The sequence below is a fragment of the Cheilinus undulatus genome, linkage group 9 (assembly GCF_018320785.1).
Source record: "Cheilinus undulatus linkage group 9, ASM1832078v1, whole genome shotgun sequence".
NCBI classification, from domain to species: Eukaryota; Metazoa; Chordata; class Actinopteri; order Labriformes; family Labridae; genus Cheilinus; species Cheilinus undulatus.
Genome location: NC_054873.1, coordinates 5,487,652 through 5,509,523, shown reverse-complemented (window position 1 = coordinate 5,509,523; position 21,872 = coordinate 5,487,652). Strand labels below are relative to the sequence as shown.

Here is a 21,872-nt window from a genome sequence, read left to right as displayed (position 1 = left end):
TGGAAAACTAGATTTCATGCAATAGGTATGCCTTTGTTTTAACAAGGTCCAGCTGGTGCTGTTTTTATTTTATAAAAAGAATGTATCCCATACTCCATCTATTTCCTTTATCCTATATTTTTTAATAGATCTTTCAAAAGTCCTTTTTTTTAAGACTATGGACATATACTAAACTTTTTTGCATGTTGTTATATTTAAAGTGCAATTGTCGTTTAATTAATGTCATGTCATTTTTTTTCCAAGTCTTCATGTGTTGGTCTGAGTTTTTTTTTTAAACACAATTACTGTACTGTAAGATTTTGATACCGTTACATACCTAGTGGATACAGCACAGCCTTGTGTTCTTTCTTTTTTTTAGTATTGCTTTGTTTGCTAAAAATTGTACTGCCAAGAAAGTTACATAAGATGCAGTGAAGTTAAAAGCACAATCCTCTAGTTTTGCATTGACAGTCTTTATGAATGTGAATTGGTTTTTAAACATGAGAGGAAAACAGGCAGAGGAAAGAAATACTTAAGCCTTTATTATGAGTGCCAAATCACTGAAAAAGCCAACATGTTTTGACCAAGTAGGTCTTCATCAAGGCTAACAAACAAGAATTGAATTGGTGTTTGTTTAAAAGAAATACATACATTTTCTGTGTTTTTGGTCATAAGGAAAAATGCATAATCTATTGAGTGGAGTTTTGGGAACTTTGTGAGCATGCATGTTTATTGAAGTGAAATTCATTACACTGTTGGATGAGAGCCAGCAATATGTCTGTCCTTTCTCTTTCCCCTTCACGGATTGTGCTTTTTCATGTTCTTATGTTTTTTTGCGTGTATGTGTCTTGTATGTTTCTAATACTCCCCATATTTTGCACACTGAATCGGCCCATTGGGGGCAAATAAAGTACTTGATTGATTTTTTTTTTTTTTTTTTGTCTGTTTCAAATCACTTCTTTAACCTCTGTTTCAATTGGCTAGGGGCAACCTAGGCCATCATCCCACCCCTTTGATTGGGGTCCCATCACGTAGGGTCGAGTGATCCAATGTTGTTCACACTGAACCCTTCTCAACTTTAATTCTTGTTTGCATAAAAGGAGTATTGGATGTCTGCACAAATATTTTTAAACTACTGTAGTGAGTAAGTAATTGAGTAAAGTAATTTTCTTTCTCTCAAAGTTAAAGACAACCTAATATAATCATTTTGCACACCAAATAAAGGTTGTTTTAATCAATTTAAGAATGAAAATTGGTTCTGATAAATTGTTACAGTAGTGCCCCTTCAGAAACCAGGTAAAACATGTAATTTACTTCATTGCCAAATATTGGAAAGTGGCTGACATTTGGTGATTACCAAGAAAAACTGCAAAATTGAAGCAATGACTCCAAAATGAAAGCCTCAAATCATAAAATGAGTATTACTGCAATGGCTGGATGATCAAAAGTTGTGGTTTAATGGGGAATTTTTGGTCAGCAGCACCCTATGTGTATACAAAAGTCTACAGGACTTATTCTTGAACTGGCTCAGGTTATGATATTAAAATTTCAAAATTATATGAAAAAAGTACTCTCCAAAATGTATGCTGTTAGCATTAACTCAGTCAAGGAAAAAAGGACCCAAAAAAAGTCACAAAGTGTCCTCAGCACCCTTGTGGGTTGCTTTTGTGTGTTTTTCTTTATCAGAATAAAAATGACATAAAATTAATAATTCCCTTCAATACTGCAATTCACACTGCATTTACAATGACAGCCAATCCCCCTGTTTTTCCCCAAAATTGTCCAGCCCTAGCTTTAGTGCATGGTTTTGGATTGGTAACTCACTTTTACATTCTTCACCAGATTTTGTTGTGCGTTCTTCATGTTCATAGTTTTTCATGATATTTAAACATCACGATGAGGCAGCCAGTTGCTTATGTTGTTTTTGCAGACACAGACCCGCTCTGAAGTCATCCTCCTAATCCTTGTCCCTCCTTCCATCCTGACCATATCTGCCTCTGAGAGACTAGTTTCTGAGCGAGGAGTGATCACAATCCAGACAGTGGGTTACGGGCAGCTTTTGAAGTCTCACTTTCTATTTTTTAGAAGACATTGTGAACAGTGAAGCGAGGCAGCTAAGTTTATTATATTTTTGGACTGTATTGTGGATAAGGTAGAAAACGAAACATATCAGTGCAGCATGTTTGCATCTATACTCTCAGATCCTTGCTGCTCACATGCACGTGTCTGAGTAAAGGAAAACCATTCAGCTGCACACTAGTTCTCTTACCATATTACACCAGCAGAGTGTGCTGTACAAAGAAAGACTTCCCAAGGACTTTAAAGTCCTCTAACCTGTTTTTTATTTAAGAGAAAACACAATTTCTGATGTGATAGCTACTACCATGATGACTTGGGATACACAGTGAATCAAATAATCTTAAAATCAGCTAAGAACATGGTTTGACAATGTTCACAGACAGTTTAAATATCTAATTAATATGCCTGTGTTTCTGCTGCTCTCTCTCTCTCTCTCTATAATATATATATATATATATATATATATATATATATACATACATATATATATATATGTATATATATATATAAATACAGTGCTTAACAAATTTATTAGACCACCCTACACTAACCAAAGTAAGGTTTATGCCACAGCTGCCCTAAATTAACAGCATTGGTAATTACCAAAATCATTGTTTATGTTTCTGAAATAAACCGCTATGTAGAAACTCTTTAACCCAAATGATATTTTTAATGCTAAAATATATAAATATTGTTATCCAATAACAATTTGGAATTGCTAAACTGACTTTTCAAATTGATTGATTTACAAAAAAAACCCAGAAAAAATAGTAAAGCACATTATTATTTCTTGATTAATATGTCAAATTATAGTTATTTACTTGCATTTGTGAACAGAAAAATGAGTTTTAGTGGTTGAATGTTATGCTTGATTAATTTCTGACTTCTCAGAGAAGCCCGGTGAGCTGGCTCAAACTTGGGTGAATTCAGTTTGAAATTCCTCATTCCTGTTCAAAATGGTAAAACGTGGAGAACACACTGACAATGAAAGAGTCCACATTAAAGCACTTCATGATGCTGGATGGTTTTTGAGACAAATATGACAGGTGGTCTAATAAATTTGTTAAGCACTGTATATATATATATATATATATATATATATATATATATATATATATATATATATATATGTGTGTGTGTGGGTGTGTGGGGGTGTGTGTGTGTGTGTGTATTAGGTTCAGTCGTGTGTATGGCCTCCACTTGCCTGTATGCACTCCCTATAACGTCTGGGCATGCTTCTGATGAGATGGCTGATGGTCTCCTGAGGGATCTCCTCTTTCCTCCCTGACCTGGATCAGGGCATCGCTCAGCTCCTGGACAGTCTGTGGTGGGATGTGGCGCCGGTGGATGGAATGAGACATGATGTCCCAGAGGTGCTCAATTGTATTCATGTCTGGGGGACAGGCAGGCCAGGCCATAGCATTAATGCCTTCATCATGCAGGAACTGCTGACACTCCAGCCACATGAGTCTGAGCATTGTCATGCATCAGAAGTAACCCAGGGCCCACTGCACCAGCATATGGTCTGAAATTGGACCTCATCCTGGTACCTAATGGCAGTCAGGGTACCTCTGGTTAGCACATGAAGGTCTGTGTGGCCCTCCAAGGATGTGTCTCTCCAGACCATCATTGACCCACCACCAAACTGGTCATGCTGGAGGATGTTGCAGGCAGCAGAACATTCTCCACGGCGTCTCCAGACTCACATCTGTCACATGTGCTTAGTGTAAACCTGCTCTCATCTGTGGAGAGCACAGGGCACCAATGGAAAATCTGCCAATTCTGGTGTTCTCTGGCAAATGCCAATCAGGCTGCACAGTGCTGGGATGTAAGCACAGGTTTCACTTGTGGACATCGGGCCCTCATACCACCCTCATGGAGTCTGTTTCTGACAGTTTGAGCAGAAAAATGCACATTAGTGAACTGCTACATCATTTGTAGTGCTCTGGCAGTGCTCCTCCTGTTCCTCCTTGGACAAAGGAGCAGATAGTGGTCCCGCTGCTGGGTTGTTGCCCTCCCATGGCCCCTTACATGTCTCCTGGTGTACTGGTCTGTCTCCTGGTATTTCCTCCACGCTCTTGAAAGTGTGCTGGGAGACACAGCCGACCTTCTTGCCATGGCGTACATGGATGTGCCACATTGGATGAGGTGCACTACCTGAGCAGCTTAAGTGGGTTGCAGATACCGCCTGCAAAATTGACCAAAAATCATCCAGAAAGGGTGAGGAGAGGGAAATGGTCTGAGGCCTCCCTTAAAAAAATGTTCTCTTATAGGGGTTACTTGGTAAGTTCCTCTCCTTTCCACCTGTTTGTCCCATTTGCACAAGAGCAGGTGAAATTGATTCACATTCAGTGTTGTCTCCTAACTGGACAGGTTGATTTTCCATGTGAAATGTGATTGACTTGGAGTTCCATTGTGTTGATTATAAACTCTTCAAGTTTTGAAACATTTCTGAAATTGGGTCAAAACTGAGTGTTCTTTCCACATCCTTTTCGCAAACATTTATTACAAAATAAATTGCAATGGCAATACATGTTCACAACAAAACACAGAGCCTCTAATCTATAAAGCACCTCATGACAGGCAGTTACTCACAGTTGATGTGCTTAAGTCTTAGTAGAAATACATGGTGTGTGATGCAACAGAATCGAGAGTGAATCTTTTTAAAGCAGTTTGTGGGCACATACAGGAAAGAGAGAAGGGTGGGACTCACATCTGTGTGTATGAAGAGAGAGTGGAGATAAATGTGGATAAGAGAAGTCAGTAGACAAAGTGTTTCAAGAGACCATCTTTCAATGAAAGTTGTTCTTGAACAAGTTTTTCATGGTTATGAATCACTCAGATTTTTGAGGATGCTTAATCACTTATTAAATCCCTGTAAAGCAGGGGTGTCCAAACATTTTCCACTGAGTGCCACATACAGAAATACAAAGATATGGTGGGGCCAGGTTCATAAACTGTACCTTGAGGATATTAACGTTATTAATTCCAGTCTAAGTAGGTAAAGATAGTCTTAGTGATTGAGTGTGCTCACATGGCTAGTTAGAGGTTGTCGAGGCAAATAGGCCATTGATTTAAGGATTTCTGGAAGGCCAATCAGATTTCAGGGGACCCTGATTTACCCTGGCTTCCACTGGCTCCACCCCACTTAAACAGAATATTGAGAGCCAGGTTGCTTTACCGGCGGAGGTACAACTTGGATGCCGGGAGAGGAAGGTGCACTCAATTTGCTTGCCCATCTGTCCAGGAATGATATTAATATTATTAATTAGTAATTTATGTGCACATTACAGCTACTCGATGGCCACAAATTGGTATTTTGTGGCCACAATTTAGTATTTCATGGCCACAAATTAGTATTTCATGCACATGTTATAGCTATACTGTGGCCACAATTTAATTTTTTTTTTTTTGACCATGTCACGTCTTGGGCTCCGTAGCCCTGCACAGGAATGGATCAAGATAAAGTCTGCAGAAAAGACACCTCAACGCCAGACTAAAGTCTGCTAAGGACAACCTGGAGATAGATTCTGATCCTGGAAGTAGAGGTGGGAGAAAAAATCAATTCTTAGATGCATCGTGATGTGGAGGTGGAAGGTTCTGAATCGATTTATAAATGTCCAATAATCGATAATCCTTAGTAATTTAGATATTTAATACTGTGGAATAGCAGGAACAAAAATGTGGAACTCAGACATTTTATGTCTGTAATTTCAGAAATGTTACAAGGAAAGGATGCTGCTACCTTTGGTTCAATGCAAATGTAAATTTCCAGTTTAACCACATCTTTCACTAGAGCAGGGGTTCTTAACCTTTTTGACCTCGGGGCCCAACCTTTCCAGTACAGAGGGACCTGGGGCCCATTCTATTTTTAACACTGAATTGGTAATCATACTTTTAATGTGATTTGTATTCAATAACTACATCTAATGTACCTACAGGTGATCAGACAGAAGAGGAAGAGGAAAAGAGACATGAGCGCTGCTGTGCTCCTGTTAATGTATGAGTATTTAAGACAATAACATAAGGCTGTCTCTACAGCCTTATGCCTCATATCAGTGAATGTGTGAAATTATACCTCATTATTGGATTTTAACAACAAAGAGATTCATTCTTTGCCACATAAACACAGCGTCTATGATCCGCTGTTAATAATAACAAGTTTCCACTTTATTCGTGAAATTTTGACTTTATTCTCGTGATTTCAACTTTAATCCTGACTTGCCCAAAATTATTTTATCCATCAAAAATGGCCCTAATCCGCCTCCATACTTTCAACTTCATTTTTTTTAGCTTAAGAAACTTATTCATAACTTCTGCTCCAGACTTGCAGCTGTCTTCTTCTGCCTGTTTGGGCTTGTTGGTTAACTGACTGACGCATTACTGTCACCAGGTGGCAGGGAGGTGTATTACAACTGAGCATCTCTTGGCCAATACTAACTCCTGCCCTCACGGCCCACAGGTGAAAAAAAAAAGATTTTTTTTTGGCAGCCCACTAGCAGGCGCTCGCGGCCCATGGTTGGGCCACAGCCCCAAAGTTAAGAATCACTGATTTAGACCCTGGTAGTTTTTGTTTCCAAAAGTTGAATAATGTAAGCATCCAAAATAAAACTGGGATGTTTGAAAAAGCTGTTTTAAAATTCCCTTTTTCTGTTTAACAGCACTTGGGTTAAAGAAAAAAGGAATTTCCATAGAGGCTCTAATAATTTGGTCCTCATCTTTACACTGAGAGGAGGAGCAAGACTGAAAAAGGAGAAGCTTCAAGGTACAAAGTAGATAAATGTGAAAGTGTATTAGAACCACACTTCAGCTGCAGTCGAGACATTACTCCCTGTTTCTCTCTAAAGACGCCAGTTGAATTAATATTTGGATCAGAGGAATCTCTGCCCATCTCTGGTGAGTACATGACCCAATGAAGACAAAATTAAGAATTTCGAATTAATTCAACTTTGTAGTTCAAGTTGAGTTTAAATCAAATTCTGTTTTTTCTGTTTAACCTTACATTAACCCTCAGGCATCAGTAGGGACATTTTTGTCCATTTAGGCAAATTTTTCCTCTTTCTCTGCTCACGATCTTGGCAGTGTTTGTGCATATGGTCTAATTTTTTGCAACAAAGTTTGAATGAACAAGCAATATTCCCCCAACCCCGGCAGAAAGATACAAATACATACATACAGTAAACACATACATGAAAATAACCATAAATTGAATATAGAGAGAAGAAAAATAAAAGTAATAATAATAATAATAAAAATAAAATGACAGTACAATTATAAAATCATAAAAGCAGACCCTAGCAGTGTACAGAATAAAAAATCTAATCATGCAGGACTGTGGTTTTCCAGGAAAACCATATATGGACCCCATAAATAGACACATTTCTTGTCCTTCTTTTTAACAATATATGTAAGTCTTTCCAAGGCAAGATTAGCAGCTAGTTCTTTTATCCACAATCCAACAGAGGGTGTGTCCACACTTTTCCATAAAAGTGCAACTATCCGTCTGGCTTGTAAAAGTCCAAAGTCAATACGCAGTGACTGCTGCAAGGTTACAGCAATATCCTCAGGATACATGCCCAGTACACAAAGTTTGGCACATGAAGGGACTTTCTTCCCAACTACAAGGTTTATACAATCAACCACAGATTTCCAGAATCGTTGTAGTTTTTCACACTCCCGTAAACAATGAATTAAAGTACCTTTTTCCTCTCTGCATTTCACACAGAAATCTGGAATATTAGGGAACATGTGACTAAGCCTGCTCGGTGTGAGATAAGTTTGCATAAGCCACTTATATTGTAACAATCTATATTTTGTATTAACAGACTGGGTCTGAGCTTTAAAACAAGCAATTTCCCATTCTGCTTCCTGAATATCTTCTTGTAAATCATGTTTCCAAGCATCTAGTTTTATGATAGTTGAATCTTTTGAGAAAGTCAATGATAGATTATAGAACAGGGAGAGTTGACCTCTACCATCTATATGGGATAGAGTCAACTCTTCTATTTTGGAAAGCAAAGGTACAGAAGACAGATGTTTATGTGTAGCTATAAAGTGTTTAAGCTGTAGATATTTAAAGAAGTGCTTTTTTGGAAGATTAAATTTATTACACAATTGAGGATAAGTCAATAATTTGCCTTGTTCATATAAATCTGAGACGTTTTCAACACCTTTATTAAACCATATTTTAAATCCGCCATCAGCTCTCCCAGGTATGAAGAGACTGTTGCCCCATACGGGGGAGAGTCGTGACAGCACAGGCATGGCACCAACATGCTGGTGAGCTAAGTGCCACACTCTAATTGAGTTCCTAAGAAAAGGATTGTTTGTTTGCCTGATTAGTTTTTAACAGTTTTTGAGAACAAATAGAGTTTGAGAGGAAGTCCAGATATTGACGCTTGTTCTACATTCACCCAAGCAGGAGATGGAGTCTCTGAGAAATAGTACATTGTTGATCGTAGTTGGGCGGCCCAATAATACCATTTAAAATTAGGGAGTTGAAGTCCCCCCCCCACCATATGGTAGATACAGAAGTCTCAACTGGAGTCTTGCCTTTCTATTGTGCCAAATAAATTTGTTTAATAGCTCATTAATATTATGAAAGAAGGTTTCTGGTAAAGGAAGAGGGAGAGATTGAAAAAGATATCAAAATTTTGGCAAGATTAGCATTTTAATTATGTTTATACGACCTATCATGGAAACAGGCATTAGTGCCCACCTATTCAGCATCTCCCTCACTCTGTCCACCAGGGGGTCATAGTTTAAGGAAACCACTTGTTTTACATCGGGACTGATTCTGACTACCAAGTACATAAAGCCCATCTTAGAGACTGTAAATGGTGTATCGATGGTGGGCCGCAATCTTTCATTTTCATTTAATAACATTAAAGCTGACTTTGTACTATTTATTTTATATCCAGAAATTTTTCCTAAGGTCTCAATTAAGTTCTTTAAATGGGGATGACTGTTTTTCAAATTTGTCAGAAAAATTATTATATCTGCATACAATGATAAACAATGTTCTTCACCACCGATAGTCACACCCGAGATACCACTATGAGCCCTTATGGCCGTAGCCAAGGGTTCCATAGCCAATACAAATAGTAAGGGTGAAAGTGGACACCCCTGTCTGCTTGACCGTTGAAGAGTAAATGGTTTGGAAACATTGCTGTTAGTCAGTATTTGAGCAGCCGGGCTAGTGTACAAAAGTTTCATCCATTTTAAGAAGTCAATCAAATCCAAAATGTTGGAGCACATTAAAAAGATAGCCCCATTCAATTCTATCAAAAGCTTGGCATGTGTCCAAGGAAAGCATGGCTGTATCTTTACAGGTATGTTTTTCATGCAGTATATTCAAAACACGGCGAATATTATGAAATCCCTGTCTATTTTTAACAAAACCATTTTGGTCATTAGCAACAAGTTGTGGGAGATATGTTTCCAATCTAGTGGCCAAAACTTTGCACAATATTTTTGTATCACATCCCATCAAACTGATAGGTCTGAAGGAAGAACAGTCATTAGGGGGTTTATTAGGTTTACGAACTAAGGTTATTAATGCAAGCCTCAAGGAGGGAGGAAGTATTCCTTTAGTGAAGGATTCCTCATACATGGCCCAGAGTGGCACCAAAAGTTTTCCAGAGAATGTTTTATAGAATTCTATAGGAAAACCAAAAACAGTTTTGACTTTCTGCGTCATCTACACATTCTGACGCATACAGACCTTCATAGAAATCTCTAAAGCAGTTATTGATCTTTACTGGATCTGAGGTTAGACCTTCTACAGGTGTTAAAATACTATTAATCGCCCTGTCAGACTGCTTTTCTTAAGTCGCCAGGCCAACAATTTACCACATTTTCACCTTGATCATAGTATGACTGTTAAAGCCACATTAAACCCTGTGCAACCTTATCCATTGACAACTTATTATACTGAGCTCTCTCTGTATGTAGATCCTTTACTTTCAATTGGTTATAGTCATTGTAAAATTCTTGTTCTAACAGCCTAATTTCACTTTCCAGTGTTTCTAATTCCAAACGCCGCTGTTTCTTTTTATAATTTGTAAAACTAGTTATTAACCCCCTGATATATGCCTTGAATGCCTCCCACCTAACACACCTATCGGTCTGGTCTGAATTAATTTCAAAATATATATTGATATGTTCTTCAACAAGTTTTAGAAATTCTGAGTCCTGTAGGAGTTCAACTGGGAATCTCCATCTCCTTGTGTTGCCAATAGCTACATCTACATGTAAATCTAAAGATACAGCCGCATGATCACTGATGACGATGCTGTCATACCAGCATTTATCTATTTTAGGCAAAAGTTCGGAGGAGACCAAATAACAATCAATACGTGAATGAGATGCATATGTACTTGAGTAACACGAGTATTCAGTTTTATCTGGGTGTAATTCCCCCCAAATTTCAACCAAATTCAAATCTTTACATGATTGTAGCAATATCTTTCTTGTCTGAGCATGAGTGGAGTCAACCTTAGTAGAGCGGTCTTTTTCTTGTACTAAAGTGCAATTAAAATCACCCCCTATAATACAGGCACCCGGAACAGTGGACAGAGTGAGGAAGAGGTCCTGAAAGAATGTTGGATTATTGTTGTTTGGCCCATAGATACAAACCAAATTTAACTTAAATGAGTCTATATTTCCTTGGACAACAACATATCTTCCAAATTGGTCACGGATCACATTAGTTATTTTGAAACATTATGGATTTATGTATAAGTATGAGCACTCCTCTGGCATAGTTATTAGATGAAGCACAAACGACCTGACCTGGCCATCTTTTCTGTATTCTGTCAGTTTTGATATCTCTCAAATGCGTTTCTTGCAAAAAAATTATATGTGACTTAAGTAGTTTAATTCTGTCTAAAACTTGCCTGATTTTTGCTATTTCTCTCAGCCCCCTAACATTCCAACTAGTAATTTTTACTTGAGACATGTTTAATATTTAAGATCCAGATTGAAAGGTAGTCCTGTCCGGTATTAGAATAATATCTCTACAAACAAATAAAGACACTGCTTTTAAATGGCCTGCAAACATGACATGACGGTAAAAAAAAAAAAAAAAAAAAAAATACAACGTGAAGAAAAAGAAGACAGAAAACAAACAAAAAAAAATCCTGCCAGATACCCCCCACCCCCTACCCTAAACACTCCCCCAACTGAAGTGCTATGAACTTGAACTTTCTTACCCATATCTCCCAAAGTGCAAAAAAGTGGCTGGGGTACGCTGATCCACATTTACATGAGGAGCAACTAATCTACGTGAACCACCTAATGTGAAGGTTCAAGCTCGTCACCAGCCACGCCCACTGTATTAATTAGCAGCTTATATTCTCCACGAACATTCAGTACAACAAAATTCTGGTTTATAACTTGTATTAGATAACAAAAGATGCATTAGGTCTGTGGTTTAACAAATTAGGCTAAATGAAATATATCAGAGTGAGAAGAAATAATAAAGCAAGTTAAATAAATGGAAAAAAGTCAATCTCTTTGAACTTTTAATTTAACAGAGGTTTTGGAAAATGAAATAGCTGAAACCAAATAAAATGATTTTCTGACCATAACCCCTTAGATTAAAATGAAGAGTGAGAGAGACACAGTAGGACCAGACCTTTTTCCCACTTCATTAACACTGTCATAGCTAATAAATTGGAGTTTAACAATTCTACCACTTATTAACCGAACACAAATTAAGCAGTAATAATAGTGTAGACCTACTAATCACCCACCTGGTCACTTACAACACTGGTGTAATCAAACCAGTATGTCCATATGTATGGAATAGGGTTCATCCCTTAGACTGAATTCCCCGATGGAACTCTTCAGCCTCCCGAGGTGATGAGAAAAGGAACACCTTCTTGTTGTGGACCACTCGTAACTTGCATGAATCCTCTGAAGATTCCCATCTCAGTAAACAGGTTTCTGGTTGTAGTGAACTCACGGCACCTCCGCATGCTTTCTGCTGATAGGACCTGTACAAACGTCAGTTTGGCTCCGTCGTGCAGGATATCCTTCCAGAATGCCAGACGATAGACAGTCTCCCTGTCCCAAGAGGGTTTGGCTGCAGCCCTCGAGCAAACCTCTATGCTGGGGCGTTCAGCTGGAGACCTCTACGGTGGGGCGAAACCTCTTCGCTGGGGCGTGACATCATTGCCCAAGCCTACGCTTGGGCGTGCAGCATGTTAGCTGTTGTTAGCATGACCTAGCTGTTGTTAGCATGACTACAACCCTGTGCTTATGACACATTAGCTTAGACCCATACGCTGGGTATGGGTCTAAGCTATTGAACCCCGACTGGTTCAGTTTAGGTGTTTAAATCCGACTGGTTAGGTTCAGGCATTAAAATCCAACTGGTTGGATTTAGGGTCAGCCTGTCGGCAAGCGGATAGAGCGGAAATTTCATTGCAGTTAATATACGTCACGCCCCAGCGGAGAGGTCCACCGGCAGGTTTCGCCCCAGCGGACAGGTTTTGCCCCAGCGTAGAGGTTTCGCCCCAGTGTAGAGGTCTCCAACCGAACGCCCCAGCGTAGAGGTTTGCCCGAGGGCTGCAGCCAGATGCCTCTCCCCTGTCCTGGAATTTCAGGAAGTGAAAGACAACTGCTCTGTGTTGGTTAGGTCTCACTGGTGCCAAGGTGCGATGCACTCTCTCCAATTCCAAGGTTTGGTCGGGGCTGAGCCCCAGCCACTTCGGCAACATCTCACGAATAAAATCCAGCAGTGGACGTGTACCCTCGGCGTCTTCTCAGAGACCAAATAGCCACATGTTCTTCCTCCTGCCTTGGTTTTCAAGGTCGTCAACTTTGGTCTCCAAATACGTCAGTCGTTTCACCGTTGAAGCGAATTCATTCTGAGTTTTAGCGAGCACGTCCTCTGTTCCGGACACCCGGCTCTCCATTTCTTCTAAACGTTTTGTGTGCATCATCATGTGGGACCTCCGCTAGTTTTCTCTCTAGTGCTGTGATGGCATTTGTGACTTCTCCAAGGTTATTGCTTATATCATCCAATTTCAGACCAAAATCTGAATGGAGCAACTTCAGCTCTGCTAGCACAGTGGTGATGTTGGCCATACTGCTCATGTCGGCTTGTACTGGTGAAGGACAGGTCTTCTTATATATATATATATATATATATATATATATATATATATATATATACACATATAAATAAATAAAATCAGTCCTGGGTATGTCAAACATTAGCCAAAATATTTACTTTGATAGATTATTCATTTTTTTGTAGCGTCCGATTTAAAATTCACCACCCTTTCAAGTCACTTGTGGACAAAAACGTCCCATTGACTCCCATTCAACCCACATTTTTTTATCTTTAAGTGATCAAACTGGCATTTAAAAGGTTAACATCCTCAAAATTATTGAATGTGTGGTAGTTTTGAGCACAGCTGAAGTTGTTAAAGAGATTTTTGCAAAAAAAAAAAAAAAAAAAAAGCTGAAAAAATATCAATCTGATAAGTTTTTATAGCAGTTTTTTGGAAGTGGACATTTTTGTCCTTAATGGCTTTAAAGGGTAGTAGATTAAAGTGATGCCTGAGGGTTAAAACTTAATGCCAACATTAATGTGTCACTAAAATTCATACAGTGCCTTCATTTTGCCTGAGCCACAAAGTGAGCACACTCCGGCTAGCTCATAATACAGAGAGCCTTATAAGCTGTTTAGCAAACTTGCCTTGACCTGTCTTATTTTATGATAAGCCAGACCAAAAATGGCATAGTAACTTGGTAATGAATGAGTGGGTATCTGCTAATTCAACAGAAGAGGAGAGAAAATAACTGTGAGTTGGATGGTGAGAAACTCCTTAATAAATATCCTGGGTACAAAAAGATTAATTGATAGAGAATGACTGTTAGAAAAGGTAGGAAAACTTACTATTTTGTGTAGTTATTAGGGACTGAATGGGGTTCTAGATAACTGTTAATGGATCGATAGTGACTTCTAATCATGTAACTTAGGAGGGGTAGTGAGTGACGTCGGACTTCACTGTTCTTCTACCTGTGGAGTTTCATCCATCAAACCTTTTTAGTTTTAGAGCAGTCTTGGCAAAGAGAAGTTCCTGTACTGTACAACCCAAGCTCCAAAAAAGTCGGGGCGCTGTGTAACTTGTTATTTTGTAGCATCCCTGTTTTTTTAGCGACAGTCTGTAAATGTCTGGGAAGTGAGGGGACCAGTTGCTGAAGTTTTGGGAGAGGAATGTTGTCCCATTCTTGTCCGATATAGGATTCTGCCCAACAGTCCTGGGTCTTCTTTTCTGGATTTTTGTCTTCTATGATGCTCCAAATGTTTTCTTTTGGTGTGAAGGTCTGAACTGCAGGCAGGCAGTTCAGCACCCAGACTCTTCTATTGTGAAGCCATGACGTGGTTTAGTGTTGTGTTGCTGAAATAGTCAGCGCCCAGCCCTCTTTTAGGGCTGGGCGCTGATTTAGCTTTAACTGCATGATTTAGCTTTAACTGTCATTTTTTGATGGCAAGGTGAAAAAAATATGATGTGGTATTTTGGGTAGGTTTTTTTTATAACCTGTCTAAGGCTATCAAATCATCTCCAACAACAACTGAGAGTGAAACAGTTTCATCAGAAATGAATTTATGTTTCACATTTTTCTTGGAAATCCCCTAATCAGCTGTTGCGAGCAAATATACTGCATGTAAAACATGTATTTGTCAGTTCACTCCTGATAAGAGCGGCTTTTTTTTTTTTTTTTTTTTTTTTTTTTAATTTTCGCTGTTCTCATAGCATGCCAGTATCAAACCCAGTGATGGACAATATGACACCACCTGCAATATTTAACTAAAATATCTCAACCACCTTGCGGCTAGCTGCTGTGTAGGAACTGATCTCACTTTTAGAGGCTAAAAATTAACTACATTCAAAAGAAAATACAAATATTTAAACAAAAATCTTTTAATTAGAAAAGTTAAGCCCCTAAAATGCCTACCAAAGAAAAACTGGCCCTTAAACAAATGTAGTTGTTTAAAGTAACATATGATCATTTAACAACTGTGGTTTAAGGTTGAAGTTTTCCAAAATTTCTTGTCCTCAGATTGTAGAAATGTCTGCTGCCAGCTGTCTGCTGACTGAAGATCAGCTCCTGTGCTCCATCTGTCTGGATGTCTTCACTGATCCTGTCACCATACCATGTGGACACAACTTCTGTAAAAACTATATCACTAAGAACTGGGACATAAATGCACGACACTATTGTCCCATCTGTAAAGATTTGTTCAAAAGAAGGCCTGAGCTGAAGATCAACACTGACATCAAGGGGATAGCTGCTCAGTTCAGACAGTCAGCTCAGCAGGAATCCAGCAGCAGTAGCTTAGAGAGATACGTTTCCTTACCAGGAGAAGTTCCCTGTGACGACTGCACTGGAACCAAACTGAATGCCCTGAAGTCCTGCCTGGTGTGTCTGGCTTCTTACTGTGAGACTCACCTGGAGCCTCATCTGACCAAGTCAGGTCTGAAGAAACATCAGCTGATCGACCCTGTGGAGAACCTGGAAGACAGGATGTGTGAGAAGCACGACAAACTGCTGGAGCTGTTCTGTAAGAACGACCAGAGGTGTGTCTGCATGATGTGCTCAGTTAGCGACCACAAGACTCATGATGTTGTTCCTCTGAAAGAAGAATATGAAGGAAAGAAGGCCAAGCTGGACAAGAGAAAGGCTGAAATGAATCAGATGATCCAAAAGAGACGACTGAAGATGCAGGAGCTCAGACGCTCAGTGGAGCTCAGTGATGAGAACGCAGACAGAGAGATAGCAGAAGGTTTTCAGGTCTTCACCGCTCTGATAGAGACTGTGCAGAGAAACCTCAACAGACTCATCGATTCAGTCAAAGAGAAACAGGAAAAGACAAAGAACCAGGCTGAAGTCTTTATCAGAGAGCTGGAACAGGAAATCTCTGAGCTGGAGAAGAGGAGCACTGTGGTACAGCAGATCTCACACACTGGAGACCACCTCCAACTCCTCCAGAACTTCACGTCTCTGAACGCTGCCCCACCCACCAAGGACTGGACTGCCATCAGAGTCCATCCACCTTCATATGAGGGGACTGTGGTGAGAACTGTGAAGCAGCTGGAAGTGATGATTAGAGAACAGATGAAGAAGCTGGTTGGAGCTGAGCTGAAGAGAGTCCAGCAGTATAAGGTAGACATGACACTAGATCCTGATACAGCACATCCTAAACTCATCCTGTCTGATGATGGAAAACAAGTGTATGAGAGTGACACAAAGAAGAATCTCCCAGACAATCCATTGAGATTTGATACTTGTCCTAATGTCTTGTCAAGGCAGAGTTTCTCTTCAGGCAGATTTTACTACGAAGTTCAGGTTAAAGGAAAAACTGACTGGGATTTGGGGGTGACTGAGGGGTTAACAAACAGGAGGGGACAGATTATAGTAAATCCTCAGAACGGTTACTGGGCAATACGTTTGAGGAATGAAAATGAGTACAATGCTCTTGCCGACCCTTCAGTCCGTCTCTCTCTGAAGTCTCATCCTGAGAAGGTGGGGGTGTTTGTGGATTATGAGGAGGGTCTGGTCTCCTTTTATGACGTTGATGCTGCGGCTCTGATCTACTCCTTTACTGGCTGCTCCTTTGTGGAGAGTCTTTACTCTTATTTTAGTCCTTTCCTTAACAATTCTGGTAAAAACTCTGCCCCACTGATCATCTCCTCTGTTCAGCAAACAATAAATGTGGAACCATTGACACTCCGAGGAAGATTTCGTCTCTCACAGAGATTTAGATCCACTCTAAACTTATCAGGCTAATTTGAAACACAAGCAGGTCAAAAGCAAATCCCAGAATGATGATTAGAAGTTAACCCAAACATCACCAGAGCAGAGAATGCTCCCTAGCTTACTGTGATCCCTAGAGTTGGTTAAAGCATAGTAGTGCCCAGATGTGTCCTGCCACTAATAGGACTTTGTCAACATTGAAAAGTTACTGAAAATAGTGCAATGCTTCTTGCAGTTTGGTCAAATCAAGGTTGGTTCATTTTCTCACAATGAATGAGCAGAGAGGGCGCACTCACACTAGGTCATCCGTACCGTGCCGTATTCTAACCGTGCTGAAGCCCATTTCACCCCCTCCCCTGTCCCCCCTTTGGCCCGCCCTCACACTGCTGCGTCATGTGCCGACGTCATCACTCGAAGCATCCACCGTTGATGAACTTATACGTGTTGATGACTCAGTATGCATAAGTGTTGTTTTTAGGCTGTAAAATAGCAGCAGATTTATTTGATATCTGATCTGGAGTTATGTCACCTGACCTGGGATCAGTAGTTACATTAACTATACAGAGCCCAGTGAGAAGAGAGAGCAAGAAAGAGGTTCACAGCGGAGAATTGTCACTCACAGCATATAATCTTGAGCCTGCTCGCCTCTGCTGAATGAAACCTGGACTTATTAACTCGTATGAGCTCCTACAGTCATTCCTCTGCGTTTTCTTATACTATCTGAATCCCCCTAGCATCCCTTTATGCGCAATGAACTGTGCCATCTATGCGTAATTCTGGATGCCTGTTGCACCAAACAAGCTCTCATGTCATAGACAGCCTCTGTACTGAGCAGGATTAAGTGAGTGCACCCTAAGAGTCTGGATAAGATGGTCTGCAGTAGCGTTTGACTAGACAACTTTACCATCAGCACACACCAACCACATTATTTTGAATTCATTTCAACTGAACCAAACAAGGTTAGCATTCTTAATAATCAACAGGCATTGCATTTGATTTTCTTTTCCTCAGGTTTTCTCAGTGGCCGTGTTTCAATGTAAAAATGCTCTCTGACATGTTATTCTCTTTTGGTATCTATCTGTAGCACCTCTTCCTCAATATGCTCCTGTAAATAACAGGATGAACTAACTGCACATTGTGACATGTATGCCTTTGTTAACCCTACTTCTCATTTTTGCAGGAGAACGTTTAGACTTGCAAAACTTCACTCTGAGGTTCCATTATCCTTGTCTGACCTTTAAGCATGAATGCTTTGACTGGACTGAAGTCTGTATCAGCGTCATGCTCTACTGTACTGATTTCTTTGCAAAGGCTTTATTACATAACCTTCAGTCATGTTTATTGATATCATATTTCATATTCCTCTGCAATTTCAAATGGTTTTTATTAGAAATGTTGAAGACAGGCAAAATCATTGATCAGATTATTTGTAAAAATCAACTTCCTTTCTCTCTTAAATTTTTAAATAAACATTTTTAAAGTTTTTGTTGTCTCTGATTAGTTTTTTGTTGTTCTCTCTTGATATTAAACTTGAAAACTGTTGATTTTGTGCCAAAAAATGTGGTTTCTGTCACCATCAGCAGCTCATACTTCAACTATGGTTCTAAATAACTCAGAAAAACAAAGTCACATTAAAGGTCCTGCAGTGGTGATTTGCTCTCATCAGTTAAACTCAAAATCAAACTGACCTTTAAATGCAAAAAAAAAAAAAAAAAAAAAAAAAAAAAAAGAAGTAGTTTCTTACCTGTTTATTTAACAAGTCTTTTAAATTTGCAGTAACTGAGCATACTCCTGGTGAATCTGTCCTGGTTAAGAAAAAGTCACATGACTTCTCCTGTGCACACCCATACCACACTATTAAAATGATTTTTGTGGATGATATCCAATCAAATTACTTAAATTATACTAAGTAAGCACCTTTAGGAACTAAGTAAGCATGATAGCTTTTTATAGTGGGTGCATTTACTCTGTATCACCTCTTATTTAACAGTAACTATTGCAACACAAAAGAGGTAAATTCTACCAAAAAACATTATGTATATACTGAGAAAAAAGAATCTGGGTAAAAGTAAATTTAACTTAATTTTATCTTCGATATCAACAATAAAAATCCAAGTGTCTAGCTTGATGTAAGTAAATCTAATTTTGTAGTCAGTTTCTTTTGTTAAAAATACAGACACTGTGATTTTTTTCCTAAACAAGAATAATTTTGGTGTTAGTCAATCTTCCAAAGATTATCCACATAACTCAGGCTGACTTTTTTTTTTTACCTTAACTGTTTCAAAAGTGCAAAAACCTACATTATCCATGAACAAATGCCCCCTGTGATGCATTGTGGGTATTTCAAAAGAGTGATAAATTGCTTTTCTAACAATCAGGAATAGATGAACTGCTAACTGAAGACAAGGCAGTGATTGCTGGGATTTTAATCTGGGGATATATAGGCAGAAATTCCGCATGATGCCCTGGGGCAGAGTGTTTCTATGTGTTTAGATATATTGACGTGATCAGGTGAGTTTAGATGCTGAATGTTGTACAGAGATCCCTGCTGGGATTCCTTTGTTCATCTTTCTAATGGATTATTGTTGATTTTGATGGTGAACACTTTTGCACCATGAGTGAAAAGAGGACTCCCTGAATATGAGTTTGACTGCCCGACTTTCATTAGGAGTAAGAACTATAACCATTTTCTGTTAATTTCATTGATGAGGGAAAATCAAGAAGATATGGAAACAAATGCAGATACTTCCTTTGTAAGCATTGTTACAGGTGTTACCAATGAATACCCTTAGTGGGAGGGAATCATAAAATTATATGATACATATTGTGTTGGACTGCATTGGAAGCATGAGCCATTTTTACAAGCTGAGAATAACTGAAATTGCATGTATTTCAAAGAAAACATTAAGTTAAACAAAGATTAGTCTTACTGAATCTACGTGAAAACGTAAGTAAATTTCACTTTGATTTTTTTGTTCTTGAGCTAAAACAGAGTAGTAGTTTTTACAAAGGTTAATCTGGCTAATCTGCAAAAAAAAAAAGATGCAAAAAGTTGCCTCAGTTTTTCTAAGTAGATTGGGCTGAATATTTTTTATCAGTGTATGCATCAGGGCTTGTTCTTTTCCAGAGGCAGTTGTTGGATTAATTGGAGTGACAGCAGGCATCTAAGTTTAACACTTTGGTTTTATTTTCAGGAATCACAGTTTTACACCCAAAAGTTCTGATGCATGCTGCAACATAACGGACATTTCCTGAGTAATCCTGGGTATCACCAGTATCTGGGCTAGCCAAAGGGATGCCACCTCATCTCCAGTCATGATAGAGGGCGCTGAAGTTCTACGTGACATTAGAGACATTGCATCAGCATGAGCACTTGTTAATGGGTATGACTTATAAACTGAGAGTACTCCAGTAGCTCTTCTGTTTTGCAGTAATCACTGAAGATTCTTTAGGACATGCTCCTGTCACTTTTGTGGTGGACCAGGGGTGTCAAACTCATTTATAGCAGGGGCTGGATTCTGGATTCAGGTCTAACCTGAGGGCCTAACAGGATCAACACAACCTTAAACTGTCAACCTCATTTTCACCAGTAATAAAATATTTAAAAAACAGCACTCACGATAGATCATTTGGATTTTCAAAACAGTAAAAAAAAATAAGTTTAAAGGCTCAAATCTGAGATAAAAATTCCAATTTATTAGTTCAAAGGATCAGAACACAATATTAAAAATAGAAAAAAATGTTTCAAACGAGCAAATATACACAGAAAAAATTGAAATCATAACTTTGAAAGGTCAAAATATGACATCAAATTTGAATTCATGATTTTAAACATCAAATACGACTTAAAATTTTGAATTGTGAGTCTGATAGATCAAAATATGGGATTAAAAAGTCAAAATTAGGAGTTGAAAATGTCAAAATATGGGCTAGAATTCAAAATGATGACTTTAAAAGTTAAAAAATATGATTTAAATTAAAAATTGGGAGTGTAAAGGGTCAACATAGGAAATAAAAAATAAAAATTATGAATTCAAAATGTCAAAATATGAGAAAAAAATGAAATCATGTGCTTACAAGTCAAAATGTGGGATTAAAAGCCAGAAAATTTAAAATAGGGAATCTAAAAGATAAAAATGTGACATACAAAGTCCAAATTGAGTTAAAGGGTGAAAGTATGAAATAAAAAGTCAAAATCATAAGTTTGAGTCGTAATCTTGGGATGCAAAATTGAAAATATGAAATAAAATGCAACTTGTCTTTTCCCCCACATTCTTGACTTTTTATGAAATCTTTCTTCCTCTTTACTTTTCCAGATTTGTATGGCTTAACAAGGATATTTTAAATAATCAAGTTGAAGTTTACATTATTTTACTGGAGGAAATCTGCAGACCTCATACTGGTGGGCCAGTTATAGTACAAATATGACACGATCTCGCGGGCTAGATATAATCGTTCCATGGGCTGGATTTGGCCCCCGGGCCTTGAGTTTGACACCTGTGTGGTAGATACTGAGTGAAGTTACCTACTTGGTAAGTGACGTTCTGCTTGTGGAAATAGGTGTGACTTCCACATGAAAGATGTGTTAAACATTATTTAGGAATTCCATGGTACGATGGGTCTCCACTGGCAAGAACAGAGCAGAGTCAGCCTCTTAGAGAGGCAAGATACTGATGAAGAATATGGACTATACATCCTTAGGAACATCTCGAATTACAGGTGGGAACTCTAACTCAGTGGATAACTTCACTCGTGGTGCAAATATGTCTCGTATCAAAAACAACAACAGTCCTCCAGAAACGTGAGCAAGAGAACCCCAGCAAGGATCACTGCACAACAGGCAACATCCAAACAAAAGACTTTGACTTTATTCCACATCTGAGGGGATTTTTGGAGATGTTACCTTAAAAAAAACAACTAATTTTTCATACATTAGTCTCATGTTCTTTGGGTTTTATTGAGGCTGAAAATTAATATTCTGTGCTGCTTTTCTTTTGACTCAAAGATGAAGTATCTGTGACTCCTTTCAGCTTTTAAAA

The 21,872-nt window shown here is 38.7% G+C and overlaps 1 protein-coding gene across 1 annotated transcript; it reads left to right on the top strand.

The window, feature by feature from the left end:
- Positions 1-6,868: 6,868 nt before the first annotated feature.
- LOC121515375 (zinc-binding protein A33-like) lies at positions 6,869-18,233 on the top strand. The gene is made up of 2 exons (XM_041796112.1): positions 6,869-6,954; positions 15,139-18,233. The coding sequence occupies exon 2, from the start codon at positions 15,148-15,150 to the stop codon at positions 16,864-16,866; it is 1,719 nt and encodes a 572-aa protein (XP_041652046.1). The 5' UTR covers positions 6,869-6,954; positions 15,139-15,147; the 3' UTR covers positions 16,867-18,233.
- The last annotated feature ends 3,639 nt before the right edge of the window (positions 18,234-21,872 follow it).